The sequence below is a fragment of the Anabrus simplex genome, chromosome 1 (genome assembly GCF_040414725.1).
Source record: "Anabrus simplex isolate iqAnaSimp1 chromosome 1, ASM4041472v1, whole genome shotgun sequence".
Lineage (NCBI taxonomy): Eukaryota > Metazoa > Arthropoda > Insecta > Orthoptera > Tettigoniidae > Anabrus > Anabrus simplex.
In genome coordinates this window covers 1,084,299,394-1,084,324,025 of record NC_090265.1, presented here as the reverse complement: position 1 = coordinate 1,084,324,025, position 24,632 = coordinate 1,084,299,394, and the positions used below count along the sequence as shown (strand labels likewise).

General features: G+C 38.1%; 1 protein-coding gene across 1 annotated transcript in view; it reads left to right on the top strand.

Moving 5' to 3' along the window:
• The window catches only part of LOC136858023 (tubulin alpha-3 chain), a 141,930-nt gene extending 117,564 nt beyond the window's left edge, over window positions 1-24,366 (top strand). Inside the window, exons 6-10 of the mRNA XM_067137227.2 lie at window positions 1,519-1,615; window positions 1,694-1,792; window positions 3,427-3,576; window positions 22,785-22,974; window positions 23,905-24,366. Coding sequence (XP_066993328.1) covers window positions 1,519-1,615; window positions 1,694-1,792; window positions 3,427-3,576; window positions 22,785-22,974; window positions 23,905-24,005 — 637 coding nt within the window. The 3' untranslated portion in view covers window positions 24,006-24,366. The remainder of the gene's footprint in view (window positions 1-1,518; window positions 1,616-1,693; window positions 1,793-3,426; window positions 3,577-22,784; window positions 22,975-23,904) is intronic.
• The last annotated feature ends 266 nt before the right edge of the window (window positions 24,367-24,632 follow it).

Below are 24,632 nucleotides of genomic sequence, written 5' to 3'. Positions count from 1 at the left end.
ATTATCAATGTTTATTAACAAAGTTAACGAAAACATCTTGGTGTGGACGCACCTTAACAGGGGATTTCAGAAGAAAAAGTAGTGTATCAGAAATGTTAGAGGAACTTGGGTGGGAAACTTTAAATAAGATAACGGAGAAAACTAGACTTATAGGATTATATAGAGCCTATACAGCAGAAGAAGCATGGGGAGAAATCCGTGAGAGGCTTCAGTTGGAAAATATTTATATCGGCAGGACTGACCACAAGTATAAAATTAGAAGGAATTTTAGCAGAAGCGATTGGGGTTAATTTCCATTCATTGGGAAGGGTGTGAAGGAGTGGAACAATTTACCAGGGGTAGTGTTTGATCCTTTTCCAAAATCTGTACAGATATTCAAGAAGAGAATAAACAGCAAGAGAGAAAATAAACGAAATGGTAGAAGGCATTCGACCAGTGCAGGTTATTGTAAATAAAAAATGAGTGTTAATAAATTAATTCCATCCCCTGGTCTATGGAGATTGGACAGCCGAAGTAGAGGACTGCCTGTAGGGGTGTACATTGGGGACTTCGAGGGCCCTGGGACCGCTACGGTAGCTGTAAAGGCCCTTCAGGAACTCTGAAAAGCGGTGGCTAAAGGGGCTCTAGTTAAGACGCAGCAGGTTGTTATGCTACTTAGGTTCCAAAATGGGTAATAAATAAATAAATAAATAAATAAATACAATGTAAATTGTAATCTTATACCAGTTGTATAGTATTATTTGAAGTAATTCCACATACTGTATATGAGTTGACTACATTTGTAAGTTCAGGAGATATTATAAGTAGAATTTTGTAAACTCTATAAATTTATTAAGGATGAGCTGTGTGTTTAATAGAAAAAATTGTTACCGTAAATTGTATAATATAGTATTCTCTTGTTAATTTAAAATTTAGTGCTTGACAATAGCGTATTTTAGTGTACTTTTTGCCACCTAGCTAGACACCTCATCTCCAAATAAAGAGATTTTGATTTGATTTGATTTGATTTGATCTCTGAAAGTTTGCAACATCATCACGGATACACTCTGTATAAACATATTGCAAATTTTAAACGGTTATGTGCGGTGTGAGTGCTATTAAGTATTGAATTTGCTATTTATCTGATAAACATGTAGAAACTGTCTTTTTCTCTTCCTACAATATGAGTTTTACTTTGTGCAATCCATTTCTAAGATGACTGTAATACAACAATATGCATACCATTAAGTTTATAATTAAATCAAAGTGTGTATGATAAGTGTTGCATCCATATCAAATCAGTTTTACTATCAAACTCTACATATGAATAAAATGATACTGGAAATAATTTTAAGTACATTACTAAAAATAATTAGTTAATAATTAATAGGAGAGATTTAGAATGTGTATGATATTGTATGTTTAGTTTAATTTGTATATTTATTAATTCCATTTAGACAACTCAATACTTCTCAAATCTTTGAATCTCTCTTGGCAATCACATAAGAAAACTATATATATCTGTATTTGTTTCGACAGTATTACAGCATCACTAAGGTTTGATGGAGCTTTGAATGTAGACCTGACGGAATTTCAAACAAATCTTGTACCGTATCCACGTATCCACTTTCCTCTGGTAAGTTATGGAATATGAAGATAATAGTACATCGTTTCAACAAACAAATGGTAATGATATTATTTTCTTTCATTTAAGGCAACATATGCTCCCGTACTATCTGCCGAGAGGGCAGGACATGAGCAAATTAGCGTCGCAGAAATCACCAAAGCTTGCTTTGAGCCTCAAAATCAAATGGTGAGCTTATCAAGATGACTTTCGCAAAGCTTACTCAGCTGCAGCTAACCAGCTAACTTTCAACCTTAGCATGAATATCTCATTTTCAGCACAGGATTGTGAGCCAAATGTCATCTGAAAAATGAATAACGAACATAAAAACTCACATTTCTGATGGGAATGATATTCTAGGCTTTTCAAACTTGATGAAATCATAATAAAATATAATATAAATATAAAAATATTGGGACCTTGGTTTAAAGTAAGAAAACAAGTTGTAGTTTTACATGACTATGGATATCGTGTCCATAGTCGAAGTATCTCCCAGTCTGTGAAATCCTAACCACTTTTCATTTCCAAAACTCTACATGCATTGATCGGGTTTCGAACCTCGGCTGCCTTGGTGATAATCTAGTCACTATGCTGCCTTGTTTTCACCCTCAACACCTAATGATGCAACGTTTATGACGCATGTTTCTATCACTCTGACCAGAAGGTCACTGACTGAAGATAATCTGAAATACAAACTTATTCCGGTGTATATCATCAGTTCATCACTTAATTTCTCCTTTCTGGTTGTGACTTCTGTCAAATTTTCACTCAGCTACTTTTTACTCTAAAAACCACCAGCAGTTAACAAACACCTGAACATCAGGTACTTTCATATTGGTCAGTTCTTTAAATATCTGCACAGCTGAAATATGATGTAGTGTGGCCGCAGTAGAGGTCTGGTGCAGTTCTTTCTAGTTAACTCCCATGGGCAACCTGCGTGTGTGATAATGTGTGTGGTGTGATGATGATCATGATGACGATAATGAGGTAGATAGACGGCGAAACCCAGTGTCGGCACATAGCCTACTCCTCTCGAATAACACCAATTTCTTGAATGTTTAATTTTCCTTTGAGCATTTTTAAATTAAGAATATTTCTAAAATATGCCTTCATTAGATTGTTATAGAAACTACATATCTTAGTATCTACCTTAGCCTCATCTCTTGTTCCCTTCGATTTCTTGTAATTCCTGGAGAGATGTAACAATTGAGTGCAGTCGTCACTGGTTTCTCACCAAGGTAGTCGTAGTTCAAATCCTGGCCACTTCACGTGAGATTTTTGAAATAAAGGAACAGATCCTTGTGTTTCGAATGTTGTTAAAATTGGCGATGTTGTGACCACGATCACAGCATCAACTCAAAAACCACAAGTTTGTTGGTTTGTTACGTTAATAATGAATCTAATGAATACTTGGATCAGAATGACTATCTCTCATTCTAAATTAATCAATATTTGTGCCTTTGTTGATTGGTAAGCTTTAACAGAAACTCGCTGCATTATCATCTATAATTTTTCTTTAAGATATTCCTAAGATGAACATCTCTAAAGTGATATGTAACTTAAAAGCTAGCTTTTTAGTCTGTCGAACGCACAAGTTCAATATAAATATTACACTATAACATACCGTAGCTGTAATAAAAACACACAATTAAACAAGGATTTTATTCCCTGAAAAGCTTTTAAGTTACATTTAACTGAGTCGATATTGGAAAGTATGGTTCCCTTCATAACAAAACATTTCTAAACTGGAATCATTAAAAGCATAACATTAGATACATTCATAGCGTCCACTCTCCACTACAAATATTATGTATTGAATATAGGTGAACTGTGATCCGCGACAGGGGAAGTACATGGCTGTGTGCATGCTTTACCGAGGAGATGTCGTACCAAAGGATGTTAATTCAGCCATTTCGCTTATCAAGAAAGAGAAGACTATCCAATTTGTGGAGTGGTGCCCAACTGGATTCAAAGTGAGTATACAATATCAGCACATTATTCTCCTAAATTACGTAAGTCAACTTGTCTAACAAATCGTCGTTGAGCGTGGAAAAACCTTTATGTGATAATATTTCAGCTTAGAAATCTGATCAGAAAGGTTCTGTCATCTAAAGATCAGTATTGCATAAACTATCTCAACGAATCTTCGTTCTAAGCGATACATGTGCTGCGGGTCAGTATTTCTCCCCTCAACATTTACACAAAACGGTATTTAGAGCCACAACGATATGTTGACGATAAATCTACTTCGAACAGATGAGCTAGTTTATCATGATTATCAACTCCAACTAGTCTGACCACATAGTTCTTTCAAACTAGTACATATTATACTACCCAATCAAACAAACCAATAATACTGGATTTGATTAAACATGGTTACGTGAATTTATTTCGTAAAACCAATACTATCATATTTACCTGCATATAATGCGCACCTTGAATGATATCTCTTCGATATTGGAAGAAATTTTCGTTACACGTTTCCAATTTGTTAACGCAATATTGAAAGTCAGTTAAAACTCGATATTGGGATGACATTTATGCTGGTTTAAAATGTGAATCATCAGTAGACTACTGCTAAAGTCAGCAATCGATCGCTCTATGCAGTACCGAGAAGATCGCGTCATTGCCCAATAGCAACTGTTGAGCTGACTATCACTTATCTTGAATAAGTATGTTAGTTATTTTTCAGGTTTCGAGTTGAAAGTAACTGACTGTGTCAAAAGATACGATAATTAAACTGCCAACCGAGAATTCACTGTATCTGAAATAAATACGTGAAATTGCCACAAACAGAAAAATACTTTCCAAAGTAAATAAATCCACGGAAGCGTTTTGGCGACCATAAATTCACACTTTTCCGGAACAGGGATATGCACTACTGGTGCGTTTCATGTTTTCGTAACAATTACTACGGGCAAACAAATTAAATTTTAGACAGCACGTAGGTAGGCGGAGAAATGTGACAACAGGCATAAGTGAGTTCAAGGCAAGCAGAGGATGAATCACAAAACTTATCAAGGGATAAGACCACGCCCTTCTTCGGCGAATATCACATGCTAAAAATGTTGATGAAAATATATCATCCTTTCCTTGGCGTGTAATACAACGTGTACATACCTACATGCTACCCGAAATAGACCTTACCGATAGATGTCCTTCAATCTTGACATACCATAGAGGACAAAGTTAGGTAAAGAGTGTTCAAGTGTCAGATTTCACACGACAAAGTATGAAAAGTAACTTTACACTATCATATTTGCAATCATCACAGACGGCAAGAAGTTGCTACGTTATGTAATTAACAAAAGCGAAACCATGCTCAAAGCGAGATATTCCCCTAGTTTGGACATTGGAGTGCAAAAGAACGGATGCATGGACACAAAAGCCGTTCATGACTGGCTAAGAAACACTATGGAATCTTACTACGATGCCCAAAGCTTTATATGTGAGATATATTTCCAGGAAAACCAGAACAAGAAACCAAATAAAGCTCAACGATTTGAAAATAGATGTTATTTCTGGTGGACTGACATCATGTTTGCAACCCTTAACTGTATACATCAACAAGGTTTCCAAGGAAGATGATATGTCCACAGGCTTTACACAAAGTGGATGACGATGGAGAACAACGAGATCACTCCAAGAGGAAAAAAAGGAAAGAAGCCTTCTTTTGAACTGCCTGTGCCAGTGGACTGTATATACACTATATATATATATATACAAGATTTACACAGCACACAGAACATGTCATCATTACGCGGAAGGAATATACATATCAAACTTCGAATTGCAAAAGTATGTAGACTTTTTTTATATCTGGAAGCGTGTGTAGTGGAAACTATGATCACGTATGCAGGACAGGAGAAAGTCAGTGGCATAGAAGCTCAGGAAAATATCCATTTGAGAGAGAAAACAGAAAGGAAAATTTATCAACAGACATTTTTAACCTTGTACTAGCCAATGTTCAGAGAAGTAGGAAGATACCCAGCAAACAGTATTGGACATCAGAAGACAGGATATATAGGCCTACTCATATACCACATGAATGAAAAACAAATCAAAATTATCACGTAAGTATAACCAAAACGAAAATACTCACCATCAATGAAAACATGGCAACACTCTGCATTAGACCTTCTATTCGTCAATAATCCTTACCTCGTTATGAATCATATACAGGTATCCGTTCCAGGCGTATCCGATCACAACCGCATTTTTATGTTACGTAGGTGGATCGAAAGGTTAGTTGCACTAACGCGCCGCAGCAGCGCGCTGTGTGTCGCAAACGTGGGCACAGCGGAGAAAGGGACAGACACTGCCCACACGTCTGTTAGGAAGGTCGCTGTGGTGTCTCCTTTAGTATTGTGGGAATAGCGGCCAAATGCAATGGCGCGTCAACTGGACGTTCATTCCAAATATGAGGTGCGTGCGACGATCCGATTCCTACGGGCCAAAAGGAAGAATTGTACGGACATCCATCGTGAAATTAGTGCTGTGTATGGAAAGCGGGCTATTTCCCGGCAAGGTATCGTAAAGTGGTGTCAGCAATTCGAAGCCGGACGCACGGATATCACGGACAACCATAACGAAGGCAGGCTCGCAACGTCCAGGACCAGTGCAAAGGTCAACAGTGTGAATGCGACCATTAGACAGAACCGGCGCATTAAACTGAGAGAAATCGCGACGCAGCTGAACATGTCGTATGGCAGTGTGTTCGCCATTGTTCACAAGGACCTTGGACATCGTAAGCTGTCTCACCGATGAGCACAAGGGACAACGTTACCAATCCTCCCTGGCATTTTTGCAACGCTATGCCACAGACGACAACGGGTTTCTGCGGCGAATCGTCACAGGCGACGAAACGTGGGTCCACCAATTCACCCCCGAAACGAAGCGAACATCAATGGAATGGGTGCACCCCTTATCACCACAACAAAAGAAGGCCAAGGTTCAACCTTCAGCCGGTAAGGTTATGGCGACAGTGTTCTTTGACATGCAGGGTTTGCTGCACGTGGAATTCATGCCGAAAGGAACGACGATCAACGCGGCGTCGTGTTGTCAAGCGTTGCACCGGTTGCGTAAAGCGGTTAAAGAGAAGCGCCGGAGGAAATTGAGCGCCGGTGTGATTTTGTTGCACGATAACGCAACACCTCACAAGGCCCGCCAAACGAGAGAACTGCTGCAGCGTTTCAAGTGGGAGGTCTAGCAACACCCACCCTACAGTCCCGACCTAGCGCCATGTGTTTTTCATCTGTTCGGTAAGCTCAAAACGGAGCTCGGTAGTCGACGTTTCCAGACCGATGAGGAGGTGAAGGCCGCTGTCTCCGAGTGATTGCAGAACGCTGGAGGAAATTTATATGCATCCGGCATCGACAAGTTGGTTGTGCGTTCGCAGAAATGTTTGGAGTCTCTTGGAAACTATGTAGAAAAGTGACGTTACAGTGTATGTCGTTATAGTCGTATTGCTGTTGTATAGGTGGTGTAATAAATGGCCATAACTGGAAAGTGCAACTTATTTTCAGATCTGCCCTCGTATATTCAATTAACTGCCCAACGATCAAACTCAAGTTTGTCACATATCGATACACTACATATTGACAAATACAAACTGTTCGAAGATGCGGAGAAAATAACAAGTTTCGATATACTTAGACTAAGGGACATAAATGACAAAGTGGCACGCAAGGCTAGTAGAGGGATGAAAATGCCTGCTGGTTACTTTAAATTCTGTTACATCTCACAAATTGATATTTTCCTGACTTACTCCTTACCTTCCTGTATTCGTGATCGTAGGCTAGAAATTGAATTTTTTGACAAACCTACCCCTGAGCGAAGAGTTCGCGTCAGCCCTTTGACTCCACGGCAACATTCGCTACCGTATGAAAAACCGTAACGCAGCATACTGATGCTTCAAATAAAACAACCCTCTACGGACAATCTGACTACTTCCGACTTAGCATATACGCTAAGTTACGCTCTGCTCATAATTAGATGAATAAAAATGTTCTGTGGAGATCGGTGAAATAATTTTCAATAATATAACTACACCCACTCTAACGTGGTTATCCTTCTTGACGATCTCAAGGACCACTTTATAGTCCTCCATTCGTCACTAGACAGGACAATTAAAGACCAGGTGTTGACTAAGTATTTTTCAATTCAGCATACTGAAAGAGACAAATTTCATCTCTAACCTACGACGAACCGGCATTCCTAGGTTGGAAATGCAATTAACAGGACACAATAGAAAGCGAAGGGGCTAGAGAGTATTGGAATTGGCCTCATAAAATTAATAAGGTACTTGACGTTCTATTTCCCATCATAATTCATTTTCAACTAATTCGGCACATTCATTTCCTAAATTCTATTCAGTTATTTTTCTGGCAATGCTGTATCCTGGTTTGTCTCTTACACAAATATCCACCTTCAATGTAAAATAGCAACATCACGTTATATATCTGATAGTGAAATCCTTAAAACGATCACATTGATAATAGAGGCGTGAATCTTGTCCTGTTTTGAAATACCAAGCAGAAAAGCAAAAAATAATAGCATATTTCGTTTACTTTCACTCTTTGAAAAAATTGGGATAAATTTGAATTGTACTGTCTGGTAACACACCTTCATTATTAGACTAAAATGAGCATGAAATTACTTTCACGTATCAATAATATAGTTTTTCTTTCATCGCCATTATCAATAACATTTTCACAATGATTTTTTTTTAATCAAAGATTTTCAGCGGCCAAATACCTTCATTAGTTGATTTGAGCTCTGGGTCCATTCCTTTTTTCTTTCTATCTGTAAGTGGTGTTTTGAAAATTTGTCAAATCCGTATATTCATCTTCTAGACATATTCTAGACATATTCCCGCCCATTAAAACTCTCCGGCGGTTATATTTATAAATTTTAAAACACAATATACTACGTTCCTTTGTTAGCATGACTTTCCACAAATTCTGTCGCAATATCTAGTTAATACATTCCAAATTAGACGGTATGTGTACTTGAACGTCTGGACACAACACTTGCAGCACCATGACACAATGTACCATTGCCAGTTACCATGCAGTAACTACCTAAAGAATAATAATATATTTAATATAATTATTATCGTTATTAATTTTCATCAGGAACAAAATCAACATCATCATCATCATCACCATCATCTTTACCCATGGGAGTGTTTTTCATGTTCGTTGTAGAGTGTTAGGAAAACTTTTAAATCCAATTTCCTTTCAACACTTTATGAGTTTCAAGACATTATTTCAGCTCATAAGAGAAACTTAAATATTAAAACTTGATATCGATGAATTATTTCGTTTTTACAAGTCTAAAATCAATGGTCTCCAGTTTCAAATTCTAGGTCACTCTGTGACTCGGGACACAGAGATTTATTGAATTTGTGAAATGTTCAGCACAATCCAATGCAGTATTTTTATAGGGAAGGTCAGGTTCGAACAGATTTGATATTGCGGGTCGTACTTTTATTTCTCAAGTTCTTGCTATGAATCGCATGCAACCACTGTCCCCGAAAGGGCTCCCGCTTAGGAAACTGATGCAATGAATACAGTTGGCGTTCACTGTGGAACATTGGAACGCAACGATAGTCATACATTGCAGATTTTCTCGTACTTTTTGGTCATTTTTAAAGTAGACTTGCATTCCTCGACCACAGGTACATGGAAAGAAATATTTTAAGATGCTTTTAGTGTTTGAGTTGAATGGGTATATCGCCGAGAGTATTTCACGTACGATTATGTTCAATGTCTCACTTGACAGATAAAGGAGGAGGATGCCTGTTCCAAGAAACATAAGACTGTAGATCTGAAGGGAAGTTTAATGAAATAGCGATTTAAAGTAAGGCAACATTTGTGCTAAATATGTGACGTCACACATACTCTGTTATTAGATGGCGCTGTGTTGACTCCCGTGCCCAGCTGGAGGTTATCTGTCGTTGAGAATACATCCTAGTTAGTCGTATAGAATAACAAATTTAACAGTAGAAAATAAAGACTTAATTGCGATTCGGCAAAAACGTGCAAAATGAAGGGCTGAAAAGAAAAAAGTGAATAATGAAGGAATAAAAAATGAAATGAAAAGAAAGCAATAGGCGTTACTATGAGAAACTGAAACAGCGAAAACAATTTACAATAAGCATTAGTGGCGATTAGGAATTAAAAGTGGGGGGGGGGTAGCACAAAAAGATCCGGGTCCAAAGGATAAAGTGAGAGAAGAGGGGGTGTAGACATCAAAAATGAAAAAATGGCTATAAATGGTGCTTTCTGAGCGAGTTTCGATAGAGACGTAAATGTTGAAAGTCTACCAACTTAAGTACGGTAATAATCGTAGTATAAAATAAACTTTCACCAAAAGACAATAGTTACACGTGTATTAAAATCAAATAGAATTACGGCGTGATTATACAATTAAAAAGTAATTGAAGATTTGACTACACACTAACAAGGTAACAGACACCAGATAGAAATATACAGACACATTAGCTGAGATAGCCAGACTGACGAATGCGCGCGGCAGGCGTACGACCCTGGCAAAAATATACCCCTGCTACCCTTCGTCGCAGAACATGCTACATATTGCTCCGCAAGTCTCTGCTATTTGCTCTGGCGCTGTAGAATTAGGTTAGCCGCGACAAACGACGTTTTGCATTTTGTGCGTGTTTCCGCTACGTATTTTTCTTAATAATTGAATAAATTAAAGGAAAGAATTCGCTGAAAATACAACAGAATTTGTACAATGTTTTAAAAAATAATTCCCTGTTTCAAGCGGCTAAAATGGAATAAAAATTTAATTTTTTTCTCCACAAAGTGAGGGCCACTCGCCCCCCACTAATCGCCACTACTGACAGTAAGTAACTACTTTGAAGTAAATAAAGGTGCATCTACATCAATTACAACTTTGTTAGAGAACAAGAAACGTGAACCAGGGGAGCTACATGCTATTTGTCTTTTATTTCTAGTAAAGCTACAAAACATTCAAAACTCTGAGGCCGTTACAATGGTGACAGACTACCGCCAATACTTTTCTATTAAAAATGAACGGAAATGGCATACCGTGAGACATCTATCGGTAGGGTTTCACTACATATCTATTGCACTGATTTAACGTACTGTATGGTGCGATTGATTAGTAGTTGAAAACGAAAAGAAGTGCTGCAAAAAACGTTGAGTTATATTTTTAAAATCCATAAACCATATAATAATGTTCCAGTTAACTTTGAAAATGATTTCAAGTCGGCAGTATTCCTTGCTTCAATTCACGAAATTATTTCAAGAAGCCGTTGCAGCGGTAGCAACATCCTCATCAACACAGTCAAAATCAATACAGGTAATGATTTTGGTGCAAATTATTTGCCTATATGATTTGAACAGCAATTGATATAGCGCAAAGTGGTCAGCAGCAAAAGGCGGACGTTTAGAATGTAATGGTGGTTACCCTGTAGGCCATGGGATAGAAAAAAGGGAGGAGGAAGTAGCTTCTGCAGCTGTCAGGGAAGATAGGACTGACCAGGAGGGAACGGTATCAAAAGAGGTGGATAAGGTTGAGGTTCTGGTCACGGAGATTCCATCGTTAGACATCTCGAGAAAGTGTATGGAGGAAAGGGAACCAGGGTACAGTGTTATCCAGAAATTACGTTAAGGTGGATGTTGAGGAAAGTAGAAGAGAAGGAGCAGGGAAAGGAGAAGGTGGTAGTGTTTCACGTTGGTACTAACAACGTAAGACAAGCAGCAATAATTACCAACATAGTTGGGGATGTGTGGGATGTGGTAAATGCACCACGGGTGTAGTTTAAGGAAGCGGAGATTGTTATCAGTGGAATACAGTGTAGGAGGGATACTGACTGGAAGGATATTGCGGATTTAAATGAGACTATGGAGTGGGTATGTGGAAAACTGGGAGTGAAATTTCTAGATCCTAATGGGTGGGTAGGAGATAGGGATCTGAGCTCAGATGGCCTTCACCTAAACCTCAGTGGTACATATAAGTTAAAAAATTTGTTTAGAACCGAGCTTTATAGCTGCAGTCGCTTAAGTGCGGCCAGTATCCAGTATTCGGGAGATAGTGGGTTCGAACCCCACTGTTGGCAGCCTTGAAGATGGTTTTCCGTGGTTTCCCATTTTCACACCAGTCGAATGCTGGGGTTGTACATTATTAAGGCCACGGCCGCTTCCTTCCCACTCCTAGCCCTTCCCTGTCCCATCGTCGCCATAAGACCAATCTGTGTCGATGCGACGTAAAGCAACTAGCCCAATTTGTTTGGAAGGATTATAGGGAGGTACAAGCAGGAAAATGGAGTGGCCTAGGGAGCTGTGATAAGGGAACAGGGAACTGGAAATCAGTAGGGATGACATAAAAATGTTAGTGCTCAACTGTAGAAGTATTGTAAAGAAAGGAATAGAATTAAGTAACTTAACAAATATATGCTTACCAGATATTGCAATAGGAGTTGAATCATGGCTGAGAAATGATATAATGGATGCAGAAATTTTCTCGCGGAAATGAAGGGTGCATCGTAGAGATAGGATAGGAATGGTAGGAGGGGGAGTATTCATTCTGGTGAAGGAAGAATTTGTAAGCTACGAAAAAGTTAAAGATGATAAACATGAAATTCTAGGTGTAAGGCTCATCTCTAAAGATAATAGGCAACTTTATGCCCTTCGAGTGTACAGACCGGGAAAGGGTAGCGCTGACACTGATTCAGAATTATTTGATAAGATAATCAGCTATGTGGGAAACGATAAGGAAAGGAACGTGATTGTAGCGGGTGATTTCAATTTAGGAGCATCTAATTCAGAAAGTGATGGAACCAACTAGAGGGAAGAATATTCTGGATGTGGTGCTGGTAAAACCAGATGAGCTCTATAGAGAAACCGAAGTAATAGATCGTATTAGTGATCAAGAAGCTGTTTTTTGGTAGTTAGAAATAAATGTGAAAGAAAGGAATATGTTAAAATTAAGACTATTAGGCAATACCATATGGCTGATAAAACAGGCATGAGGGAGTTTAAAAAAAGTAAATCTGATCTATAGGAAACAGTAAATAAAAATGTAAACAGACTGTGCGATGGGTTTAAAGCAATTGTTGAGGAATGTGAAAATACGATTGTACCTTTAAATGTTGTAAAGAATGGTAATGATCCACTATTTGATTCCAGTTCCTTTTTCATGTTATCTATATCAATAAAGTTGAAGGGAGTCCGCTGTCTGTAATTGCAAAATTTAACAGAGAAGTAAAGAGACTAAGAAGGAGGTGCAGGTTGGAAAGAAATAGAGTTAGAAATGGCTATGGAAGTAAGGAGAAATTGAAGGAACTTACTAGGAAATTGAATCTAGCAAAGAAGGCAGCTAAAGATAACATTATGGCAAGCATAATAGCGGCCATAAAACTTTTAGTGAAAAGTGGAGGGGTATGTATAGGTACTTTAAGGCAGCAACAGGTTCCAAGAAGGATATTCTAGGAATCATTAATGAACAATGTAAGGATCTTCAAAAGGCAGAAGTATTCAGTCTGCAGTATGTAAAGATTGTTCGTTACAAGGATAATGTCCAGATAGAGGAGGTGACTAACACTAAAGAAGTATTAAAATTTACCTATGACAACAATGACATTTACAGTAAGATACAAAAGCTGAAAACTAGAAAAGCAGCTGGAATTGATAAGGTTGCGGAGATATACTAAAGATATACTACCATATCTGAAGTACTTATTTGATTATTGTTTGCATGAAGGAGCTATACCAAATGAATGGAGAGTTGCTAGAGCAGCCCCTGTGTATAAAGGAAACGGTGATAGACATAAAGCTGAAGATTACAGGCCAGTCACTTTGACATGCATTGCACGTAAGCTTTGGGAAAGCATTCCTTCTGATTATATTAGACATGTTTGCAAAATTAATAACTGGTTTGATAGAAGGCTGTTTGGGTTTAGGAAATGTTATTCCACTGAAGCCCAACTGTAGGATTCCAGTAAGATATAGCAGATATCCTGGATTCAGGAGATCAATTTAACTGTATCGCGACTGACCTATCTAAGGCATTTGATAGGGTAGATCATGGGAGACTACTGGCAAAAATGAGTGCAATTGGACTTGAAAAAAGAGTGACTGAATGGGTGGCTATGTTTCTAGAAAATAGAACCCAGAGAATTACAGTAGGCAAAGCTTTATCTGTCTCTGTAATAATTAAGAGGGGAATTCCTCAAAGCAGTATTATTGGACCTTTATGCTTTCTTATATATATGATATGTGTAAAAAAGTGGAATCAGAGATAAAGCTTTTTGCAGATGATGTTATTCTGTACAGAGTAATAAATAAGTTACAAGATTGTGAGCAACTGCGAAATGACCTCGATAATGTTGTGAGATGGACATTAGGCAATGTTATGATGATAAACGGGGTTAAAAGTCAGGTTGTGAGTTTCACAAATAGGAAAATTCCTCTCAGTTTTAATTACTGCGTTGATGGGTTGAAAGTTCCCTTTGGGGATCATTGTAAATACCTAGGTCTTAATATAAGGAAAGACCTTCATTGGGGTAATCACATAAATATGATTGTAAATAAAGGGTACAGATCTCTCCACATGATTATGAGGGCATTTAGGGGTTTTAGTAAGGATGTAAAGGAGAGGGCATATAATTCTCTGGTAAGACCCCAACTAGAGTATGGTTCCAGTGTATGGGACCCTCACCAGGATTACTTGATTCTACTGGAAAAAATCCAAAGAAGAGCAGCTCGATTTGTTCTGGGCGATTTCCGACAAGAGTAGTGTTACAAAAGTTTTGCAACGAATGGGCTGGGAAGACTTGGGAGAAAGGAGCCGAGCTGCTCGACTAAGTGGTATGTTCCGAGCCGTCAGTGGAGAGCTGGTGTGGGAGGACATCAGTGTGCGAATTTGAGTGGTGTCTTTAAAAGTAGGAAAGATCACAATATGAAGATAAAGTTGGAATTCAAGAGGACAAATTGGGGCAAATATTCGTTTATAGGAAGGGGAATTAGGGATTGGAATAACGTATCAAGGGAAATGTTCAATAAATTTCCAATTTCTTTGAAATCATTTAAGAAAATGCTAGGAAAACTGCAGATAGGGTATCTGCCACCTGGGCGACTGCCCTAAATGCGGATCAGTAGTGATTGACCCCTCGTAGGTTACTTATGGCCTTAACAAGTCAAGGATTTTCGTAAAGTATCGAATGGGTTAGGTGTCAAGTTTCGTATAATGGAAAACTTCAGCCATTCAGTTGTCTTCGGCACATATGCTCCTTGACTGAACAGTCAGCGTACTGGCCGTCGATTCAGAGGGCATCGGTGTTCGATTCCCAGCTGGGTCAGGAATTTTAATTTTATCTGATTAATTCCTCTAGCTTGGTGACTGGGTACTTGTGTCGGTCTTTAAACACTTCTTCATTTGTATACAAAACATCACACTACAAACCACCACATTATAACACCATCCGCAAAAACCTTTATCTCTGATTCCAGTTCATGTTATTCATGTTATCTATATCAATAAAGTTGAAGGGAGTCCGCTGTCTCTAATTTCGTTTATTTTGCCAATTTTTCAGATATTTATTTATTTGCTTTAGGTCAATTCAAGACCGTATCAGTTGTTTTTATTTTTCGTATCTGCTTGTTCCATTATCACGGCGAAACGGCTGGATATATCTTCACCAAACTTCATATTGGGAGTATACTTATCCCTGGAAAGATTTTGACATGCATATCACTTTAAAATATCTGAACCGGGCGAGTTGGCCGTGCGTGTAGAGGCGCGCGGCTGTGAGCTTGCATCCGGGAGATAGTAGGTTCGAATCCCACTATCGGCAGCCCTGAAAATGGTTTTCCGTGGTTTCCCATTTTCACACCAGGCAAATGCTGGGGCTGTACCTTAATTAAGGCCACGGCCGCTTCCTTCCAACTCCTAGGCCTTTCCTATCCTATCGTCGCCATAAGACCTATCTGTGTCGGTGCGACGTAAAGCCCCTAGCAAAAAAAATATCTGAATAGACGGGGATTTGTAGGGAAATCAGAACCGTTTTCTTCCATTTTCTCTTATACTATTGATTTTCTGTAAAATCCGTCGACTGTATGTGAAATGTCCCTTCAGTATAAACAACCTTAGTTATGTACATAATTTCGCTTCCTCTTCGAATGACGGAGAAAATTACTACTTCCTGCGGGTCTTATGATCTGCACTGAGTGACTGACAGGCAGACAACGAACTTACAGGTTACGTAGGCTATAGTCATTTTCGTCATTATTCCTGTAAACTTGTGATTGTTCCTTGGGAAGAAAGCAAGAGAGGCGTCAATCGGCCATTCTGCGGGATATTGGTGGAATACTGTTGGAGGTTACAATCGTCCTCGGATAGCACTAAGTACAGCGGTGTGTAACCCATTATTTCACACCGTAAGGTGTTTTCTGGCATTTTCTATAATTTGTACTGTATTTCTCTTCCACTTCTGTTTTCCGCTTTAATTTCTTACCTCTGTCTTGCCTCCTTAGGCTTAAGTAATAACACCATAAGTCAACTCCTTACCTGTTTACCTAAGAATCCCTGCGCCTAAATTTCTCCTCTATTACCACTTCTTATATCTGTGACTCGTACCATCAAAATTTATTGATGGACATTTTGTTCTCCAATAGTCCACTTGGTATTTACATATTTTTCTTATCCGGCTGTCCTCAGTTATAATCCTATTTTCTATCAATTTCAACTTTCTTAACTGTATTACTTTCTTCCCAAATTACCCCGTAATAATGCGAGTGCTAATCCTGGACACTTTTCTTTGAGGAAAAATGCCAAGCTGTTCACATGTATAACTATTGGCCCCGGAAAATGTCGACATATGGATGCAATTTTAATGACGGTGCAGACCTTCGTTTCGGGGTAATTTGTGGCTAAACAGTAAGTCGTATTACAAAACAGATGGCACAGTCACCGTTCAATTTGGGGAGATTCACAACTTTGGTCCTATGACTTATTGCTGTGTCTCGATTGTCGATACGTTAGAGGGTGCTACAGTTCTCGATGATAAGCAAATACCCCCAACTCGATTGTGACTGTCACTAAGAAATGGACCCTATCTTTATAATGAAAACTCTCCAACTCTACTGTGAATGGTGGTTGCCAAGTGAGCCTGCTGTTATAATAGAAACTCCCGAACTCGATTGTGATTGGCAGTAGAAAATATGGCCTGCCATTATCAACAAAACTTGCCCAATGCCACCTTACATCGGAAACAACGTATGGCGTCCTCCCTGTTTTGTTTCTCGGATAGTGCTAAGAGACATGCAGTTTAATATAATCCAATTTAATATAATCTTACACACTTTCTTTACAGTAATTTACGGAGAAATCCGTGTACATTGTAGAATACCTTAACGAAGAAAGGGTACATCTGCTAGTTTATATATATAGGTATATAAAATATAAAGGTCCAGTAATGTTGTCTTGAGGAATTCCCCTCTTAATTATTACAGGATCAGAACAGATAACGGTTCACTTACTCTAATTCTCTGAGTTCTAGTGTCCAGAAATATAGTCATCCCTTCAGCCACTCTTGCGTCTAGTCCAATTGTACTCTTTCTTTGTCAGTACTCTCCCATAATCAACCCTGTCAAACACCTTAGATCGGAAAATCGTGATGGAGTCTATTTGATTTCTTGAAAGCAAAATAGCTGCTACATATTTCTGAAAACTCATGTATCAAACCAGTTAGTACAGTAGTTTCACAAACATGCCTGATATAATCAGAAAGAATGCTTTCCTAAAGCTCACATGCTACAAATATCAAGCAGACTGTACCCGTAATAATCGGCTTTATGCTTTTCACCATTTCCTTTATACACAGGGACTGTTATAGCAACTCTCCATTCATTTGATGAAGCTTATTTATGTAAACAGTAATCAAATAAGTAATCAGGTATATACAGGAATAATAATTCCAGCCGATTTTCTAGTTTTCAGGTTTTGTATCTTATGGTAAATGTCTTGGTTATTGTTGAATACTTCGTTAGAATTACTCACCTCCTCTACCTGGACATTACCCTTGTAACCAACAATCGTTACATACTGCTGACTGACTGCTTCTGCCTTCTGTTCCTTACATATATACTCCCCTTGGTCATTAACTATTCTTGTAATGTCCTTCTTGGAACGTGTCTGCCTTTAACTACGGTACCCATCCAATTTTCTCTACAATTGAAAGAATGCTATTTATGCTTGCCGTCATGTTAGCCTTCAGTTTCCTAGCAAGTTCCTTCAATTTCTCCTTGCTTTCACACTCATTTCTAGCTCTCTGTCCATACTTCACCTCCTTCTTAGTCTCTTTACTTCTCTTTAAAATATACTTGGTCTTTACAATTCTTGACTACCTTTAAAGGTATATACCTGTTGTTATGCCTTTGCTGGCAGGACGTAGTGTTTACAGCGCACTATGTCTTCTGGTATGGGCTAGAGCAATATTGTTACTTTCATTGATCTGTCTCAGCTTTATCCTTAGCTTTGACAAGATGAAAGTGACTGAGGTATAAGTGATGCTAGTAATGCCATTCCTTATGCAGCCAGTCCCTGCTATGAATGGTGTGAAAATGTTGCTCATAGGGTCAGTTGGTGCATGCATTTCAGTGAGCTTGGCAGACTGATATGTAATAGCAACTTCTGGCTCGGTGAGGAAAGCAACGGGAAACTACCTCACTCCTCATTTCCCTAGTACACCTCTTCAGTGATGCCTAGGCCATTTATGACAGCTGATGGCGGAGTTGTTGAGGATCCAACCAGCCTTCGGGCTGAGGACTAAACATACCTGTTTTTACATTCCTCAACTATTGCGTTCAACCCTACTCACAAACTGTTCACACTTCGTGATCATAAGCCATGGGACCACGATTTTTATGTAGAATAAGACACATAGGATGTGACATTTCTTCTTATAATAGGCCTACCACATGCATTGGTCGTGAATCAAAACCGGACTGCCTTGGTACGAAGCGAGCAACGATGCCATTGGAATTGTTTCTATTACACCCCATTTTATCCCGTTTTACCTGCAGAGTCAGGGGTTGTGTGATCTCCGACAAAATAGTAGCGTTACGAAAATGTTGCAAAGTTTGGGCTGGGAAGACCTGGGAGAAAGGAGACGAGATGCTCGACTAAGTGGTATGTTCCGAGCTGTCAGTGAAGAGATGGCGCGTGGAATGAGGTTAATAAACGAATACCACGGCCAACTCTATGCGTTGCTCTAGCTAGCTCCTTATCGGCCTTGACAACCGGCTCCACTCCCTGCAATCGGTGTAGTTTCATAGTTCTACACATGGCGCTGGCTGCCTGAGTTTTGCGGTAGAAATGCATACTCCTCTATGGAAAATATATTGTCTTTGATTGCCGATTTATCGTAATTTATAGGTATGGAGAATGTTATATAGGTTAATACTGTTAAAATTATTAATCTAAAGGTTAATTTCGTAGATATTCGCCAAAATAATGTCACGAAATGAAACTGCGGAAAGATGGTATAGTTCAGGCTACGTTCTGATATTGGCTTTGAATGCCGACTTACCTTAATTTAGAGGAACAAAGGAGTATGTTACATTGACTAAGAATGTTAAATTATTTATCCTAAAGGCCACTTTCGTTTATATTTTCCAAAATGACGTCGTGAAATGAAGCATCGGAGAGATGTAGTAGTCCATCTGACGTTCCTTAACTGTGAGGAATAATAGTAATCACTTTTTCTATCCATAGGGCCATAGCATTTAGATACATACCGGAACTTACCACAATACTTTTGTCTTCTGATGTTAATCTTGAGATTAAGAGTCATTGTTTGATTAGAGTTTTAAAATTCTTCAAGTGCTGCTGTCAGGAAGGGGGCGTGGTTGAAACATATTTTTTTATGTTTAAATATTTGGTGTATGGATAATATAAATATTCTGACTCAAACATGTTTAAATTTTAATGTCAATATATATAGTTTCAGATTACATTTCATTCATACCTTGCACTAGAATGTTAAATAAAAAATCAGCGAGATAAAAGTATTTTGAGTATATACTTGGTAAAATGTTCATTGCACAGGTAACAGCTTCATGCTCATAACAGTATGGTTCCTACTTGTCAGTGTTTAAATGTTAAAGTTCGGATTATCTTAGATAAAAATGTGTTGTGTTGCTGTCATGTGACAAATATGACTCCGCCTAAAGGATTATTCAGTGAAAGAAAATTTAAGTAATAAATACACGAAAATAGAAACGGAAAACTAAGATGAAAGTGCTAATTCAATAGGCTATAATACAAACTTGGATGTTTCAGTCATCCTTGTGCTTGTAATGTAATTTCTGCTTCAGGCATATCTTCACGGTATGCTAGTAGTTCTACAGTGAAACTAACATTTGAAAATGAATGTGTAAGTAAATGTCAACAATATCAGAATTCACCAGATTATGTTCTCATAGATTTTAACGTAACGTTCTCAGCTTTGTGTCAGCTTGTTAGATTTAGTGGGAGTGAATAAATGATTTCTCAAAAAATGCAAAAACTTTGAAGTGATTTCCTGAAAGATTACAATTTTTACCGCCTAATCACATTAATTTCAAAAACCAATGATCACAGAAAAGAAGAAATTCAGAACACGTAAATACCACACCTTTATATATCTCTGGTAGTATTGTCTACAGACATCTTCAAAACTGAATCTATATCAATAATTTTTTCCATAAAACCTGTCTGTACCTTCGTTATTGGCTGTTGAACAGCTTGCATCTGGATTTTATAAATGATAAGTATCTTCAACTCTTTTTCATTTCTTTGGTGAGGGTGGTGCGGTTCTAGTAAGTTTTCTTCTAGGACTCTTGGTACTAAACACCTTATAACTAGAATAGTTAGAGAACACTTATGGTACAGAAACTCTCTCTTTAGTACTCTTCTACTTTTTCCTACAAAAGAATAATCATCTTCTTTGAAATGAAGGCTACAGACAACAGAAGAAGCAGAATTAGTGTTAGGGACAAAGTTATCGCGAGAAATTGCTTTGAGCCACTCCTTAATTTTGTTCTGGTCTACAGGAATTTCGTGAAATGATAGTGTCCCTTTGCTCTTTTTTCCTGTTAGAAGTACAAAAAGACACATCGCAATAAATGTTCGAATATTTCCAAACACAGTTAAAGAAAAACAAATCACTACACTACACAATTTAAAAAGACGAATTAGCAGATAAATTAAAATTCTTGTTTAGGACGAAGTTACGGCGAGAAATCATTTTGAGCCACTCATTGCATTTTTCTTGTTTGCAGAAAATTTCTGTTGGAAGTACAAAACGCGCGGCTCACAACAATAACACATATTCCAAGATTCCAAATCACCACACTACACAATAAAAAATATACTGATTAGCGCTTAACTATCAACTCTCAATAACAAGCCAACAAATACCTTTTTACGAATACATTACCAACATTTACGACAGCAAAACAATACAAATTAATCTGGAAATGCGTTAATTTGCAGTATACAGCTTCCTGTCAGTGACTTAGGTGGCCAGCGCTCCAGCGGCATCATGGTGAAACTTTCCAGTTACAACTTTATGCTGAGTTTCACAAGCGATTGTCAAGGCCGGTATAAGGAGCACAGCGAGGGATTCAGTCGGCCACGAGAATGCGTTTGAGTGATGTTTTTAAAAGTAGGAAAGATCACAATATGAAGATAAATTTGGAATTCAAGAGGACAAATTGAGGCAAATATTCGTTTATAGGAAGGGGAGTTAGGGATTGGAATACGTAATTTACCAAGGGAAAGGTTCAATAAATTTCCAAATTCTTTGCAAGGAGTTAAGAAGAGATTAGGAAAACAACAGATAGCAAATCTGCCACCTGGGCGACTGCCCTAAATGCAAATCAGTGGTGACTGATGATTGATGATGATGATGTAGGAGATTTAGCAAAGTTTTACGGCTGGATGCACTTCTTGACGCCAACCCCTACAGGAGAAATGCTTCTTATTAATTCAGTGGTGGTGAGAGTCATGTCATGTTGCGTGCTGCGTGCAAGTGTTGAAGAGGGTAGAAACGCTCAGTATCTGAGCCATAGGAATGCACTTATTAACATAATAATCCCTGGCCCGGACAGGAATCGAACACGAGGCCAGGAGGACAGAAGACTAGAACGTTAGCCATTTAGCTATGAAGCCGGACAGTTTTGTTCTAATTGTGGCATTATTTGTTAACGGGCTGGCCAGCCCGAGCAGCATGATGCAGTTGTCAGCGGCGCGCTATTCCGGCCAGTTTGCTACAATCGAATGGTGAGTTGTTTTAATCACACTGCCGGCCGTCTTGAAGAGAGTGATTTATGGTTCCCCCATTTTTACCTCCAGGGTACAAATAAGGGGCAGAAATCATTATCATTGGAAAAGGACACGTTTCACTTAATATCATATTGTTGAATAATTACCGAACGTTCATTACGTTTGATAAGTTTAAAGCGTGAATTTACGCCCTGTACTGTCACAAAACTCCGTCAATGCATTAGTGCTAGTCGTTCCTATACGTGTTGTTATTGTTCTTGTTGACAGCAGACGCTCGACCTTGAAGGTATAACAGCAGGCCACAACTCGTTTAAACACTTGCGTACGTATCCCGTCAGCCTCATCAGTAGCTACCGCCAGCCACTGCGTTGCAATTCCCAAAACGCGACTTTCCTCGAGAACCTTCAATCTACAGACTTGTAACATGTAACACTATGATCCCATCTCCAAGATCGATTACTCGTGTTACTTGGTGCATCAGTTACCTTCCATCATGTATTTTTTGTCTAATACACTTTACTCATAACAGAACAACAACAGCTCAAATTTCAATTGACATAAAACGACTTGGAGTATTTGGACACATATCAATGATAAAAGAAGTTATTTATTATTATTATTATTATTATTATTATTATTATTATTATTATTATTATTATTATTATTATTATTATTATTATTATTATTATTATTATTATTGTAAATTGCTAGCGTCTGGGGGTTTCAGACTTCCTGATAATCCCCCCATATCTACGCCCCGGCTTTGGCCTGCCATTATTTCAGTATAATATGTATTATCGTTTGTGGTACTCTAAATATTGAGGTACCAAGGGATTTTATTTTCACCTAAATTGCCCTACAGGTCGGTATCAATTACCAACCACCAACTGTGGTACCTGGAGGAGATCTTGCTAAAGTCGATCGAGCTGTGTGCTGCCTCTGCAATACAACAGCTATCATGGAAGCTTGGATGAGGATAGACCACAAGTTTGATCTAATGTTTGCTAAGAGAGCCTTTGTGCACTGGTATGTTGGAGAAGGCATGGAGGAAGGTGAGTTAAGTTTTTTCGCGGCTAAATTTATACATTATAGAACTCCACTAAAATCAACTTCACTCATTGTAGATAGTAGTTCTACTGTAGTTCTACAAATACTCAGCATTCACGGACTTATAACAATAAATCCACATGCTGTTAACAATATCATACATACGGTGTATTATCAATCTCACAGATATTGCTAAGAAACATTTTTGCTAGTAAAGTCATACTTGGTCAAAATATCTGCTAAGGAGAGGAGCTGTTCGACTGAGCGGTATGTTCAGTGTCGTCAGTGGAGAGATGGCGAAGTTATGGCTGATGAAGTCTCAAATGAGACGAAACATGTTCCAGAATATGTTTAATATGTTTTATATTAAATAGTGTTCACTTGTAAAGTGAGGTGTATTAATTGGGTGGACCATTGAACTTAACATTGTTTCTTTAAACTGTATCAACACGGATCTACATAATGAAGTTCGTAGGTGAATATGCTTTTTAAAAGTAGGAAAGATAGTGATATGATGATAAAGTTTGAAGTAAAGAGATCGAATTGGGACAAATATTCGTGTACAGGAAGAGGAATTTAGGGACCGGAACAATTTACCATGGGAGATATTCCATAAATTTTCAACTTCTTTGAAGTGATTTAGAGAGAGAGTAGATAAGCAATTGATAGGTAATTTGCTACCTGGGGAACAGCCGTAATTGCAGATTAGTAGTGATTCTTTGTCAAATATCAGTAACAAACCAAAGAGAACCAAGTTCATAAACCGTACTAGCTTTATTACCAATATTTTACATTGAAGTGATATCGAAGTTTTCTTGAGAGGGAGAATGATAGATCATCAACCAATCAAACCTTTCTGCATATAAATTTGCCCCTTATTCTTGTACAGGGCAATGATGTCAACATACATAATATTATTACTATTATTTTTATAGGAGAATTCTCCGAGGCACGAGAGGACCTAGCTGCTCTAGAACTTGATTACCAAGAAGTACAAGAAGATGCAGATTCAGAAGCAGAGGATGAAGAATACTGAACCATTCCTCTATTGTTCAACTTCTTCAACAAAGTGATAAGAAAGAACTCTAGGGAAATATATTTTATGTTGTTGTATCAGAACGAGGTGGTGTTCGTTGGTATAATCCGTCCCAGTAAACCTCCTTTCTCAGAACCTTTAAAAAAATTGACTTAACCCTTTGAATCATTCTCCTTTTATAATAATTAGTGAACAGACTCAGAGGAACAGCAGTTGTCAAAAAAAATGTGAGTTAGAGATCAATTTTAATAATGTAGTGAGAGCTGAAAGAGAAATAAAAATGCTAGGCTTTTTAGAAAGAAGAATGTTTGACAAAGGAAGACACTGTTGTATTCAAAGGCTGTCAGAAAAAAGTAAAAGAAAGAAGCAAGATTTTAAGACTACATGTATTATTCGATATCAGAGTATGATACAATGTTTTTTACTACTGCTGGTCATCTTATATTTGCACAAATATGATGTTATCTCCTGATCAGGTTTTCAATTGTTGACATACAGAAAATGAGTCAAGTTGTTTCTAAATTGAGATGGTGAAGAAAAGTGTGTATAATACGTCAACTATTTTTATGTACTGTATATACTGACCAAGCAAACTTGAGTTCTATTTACTCTGGCTGTGAATTACTA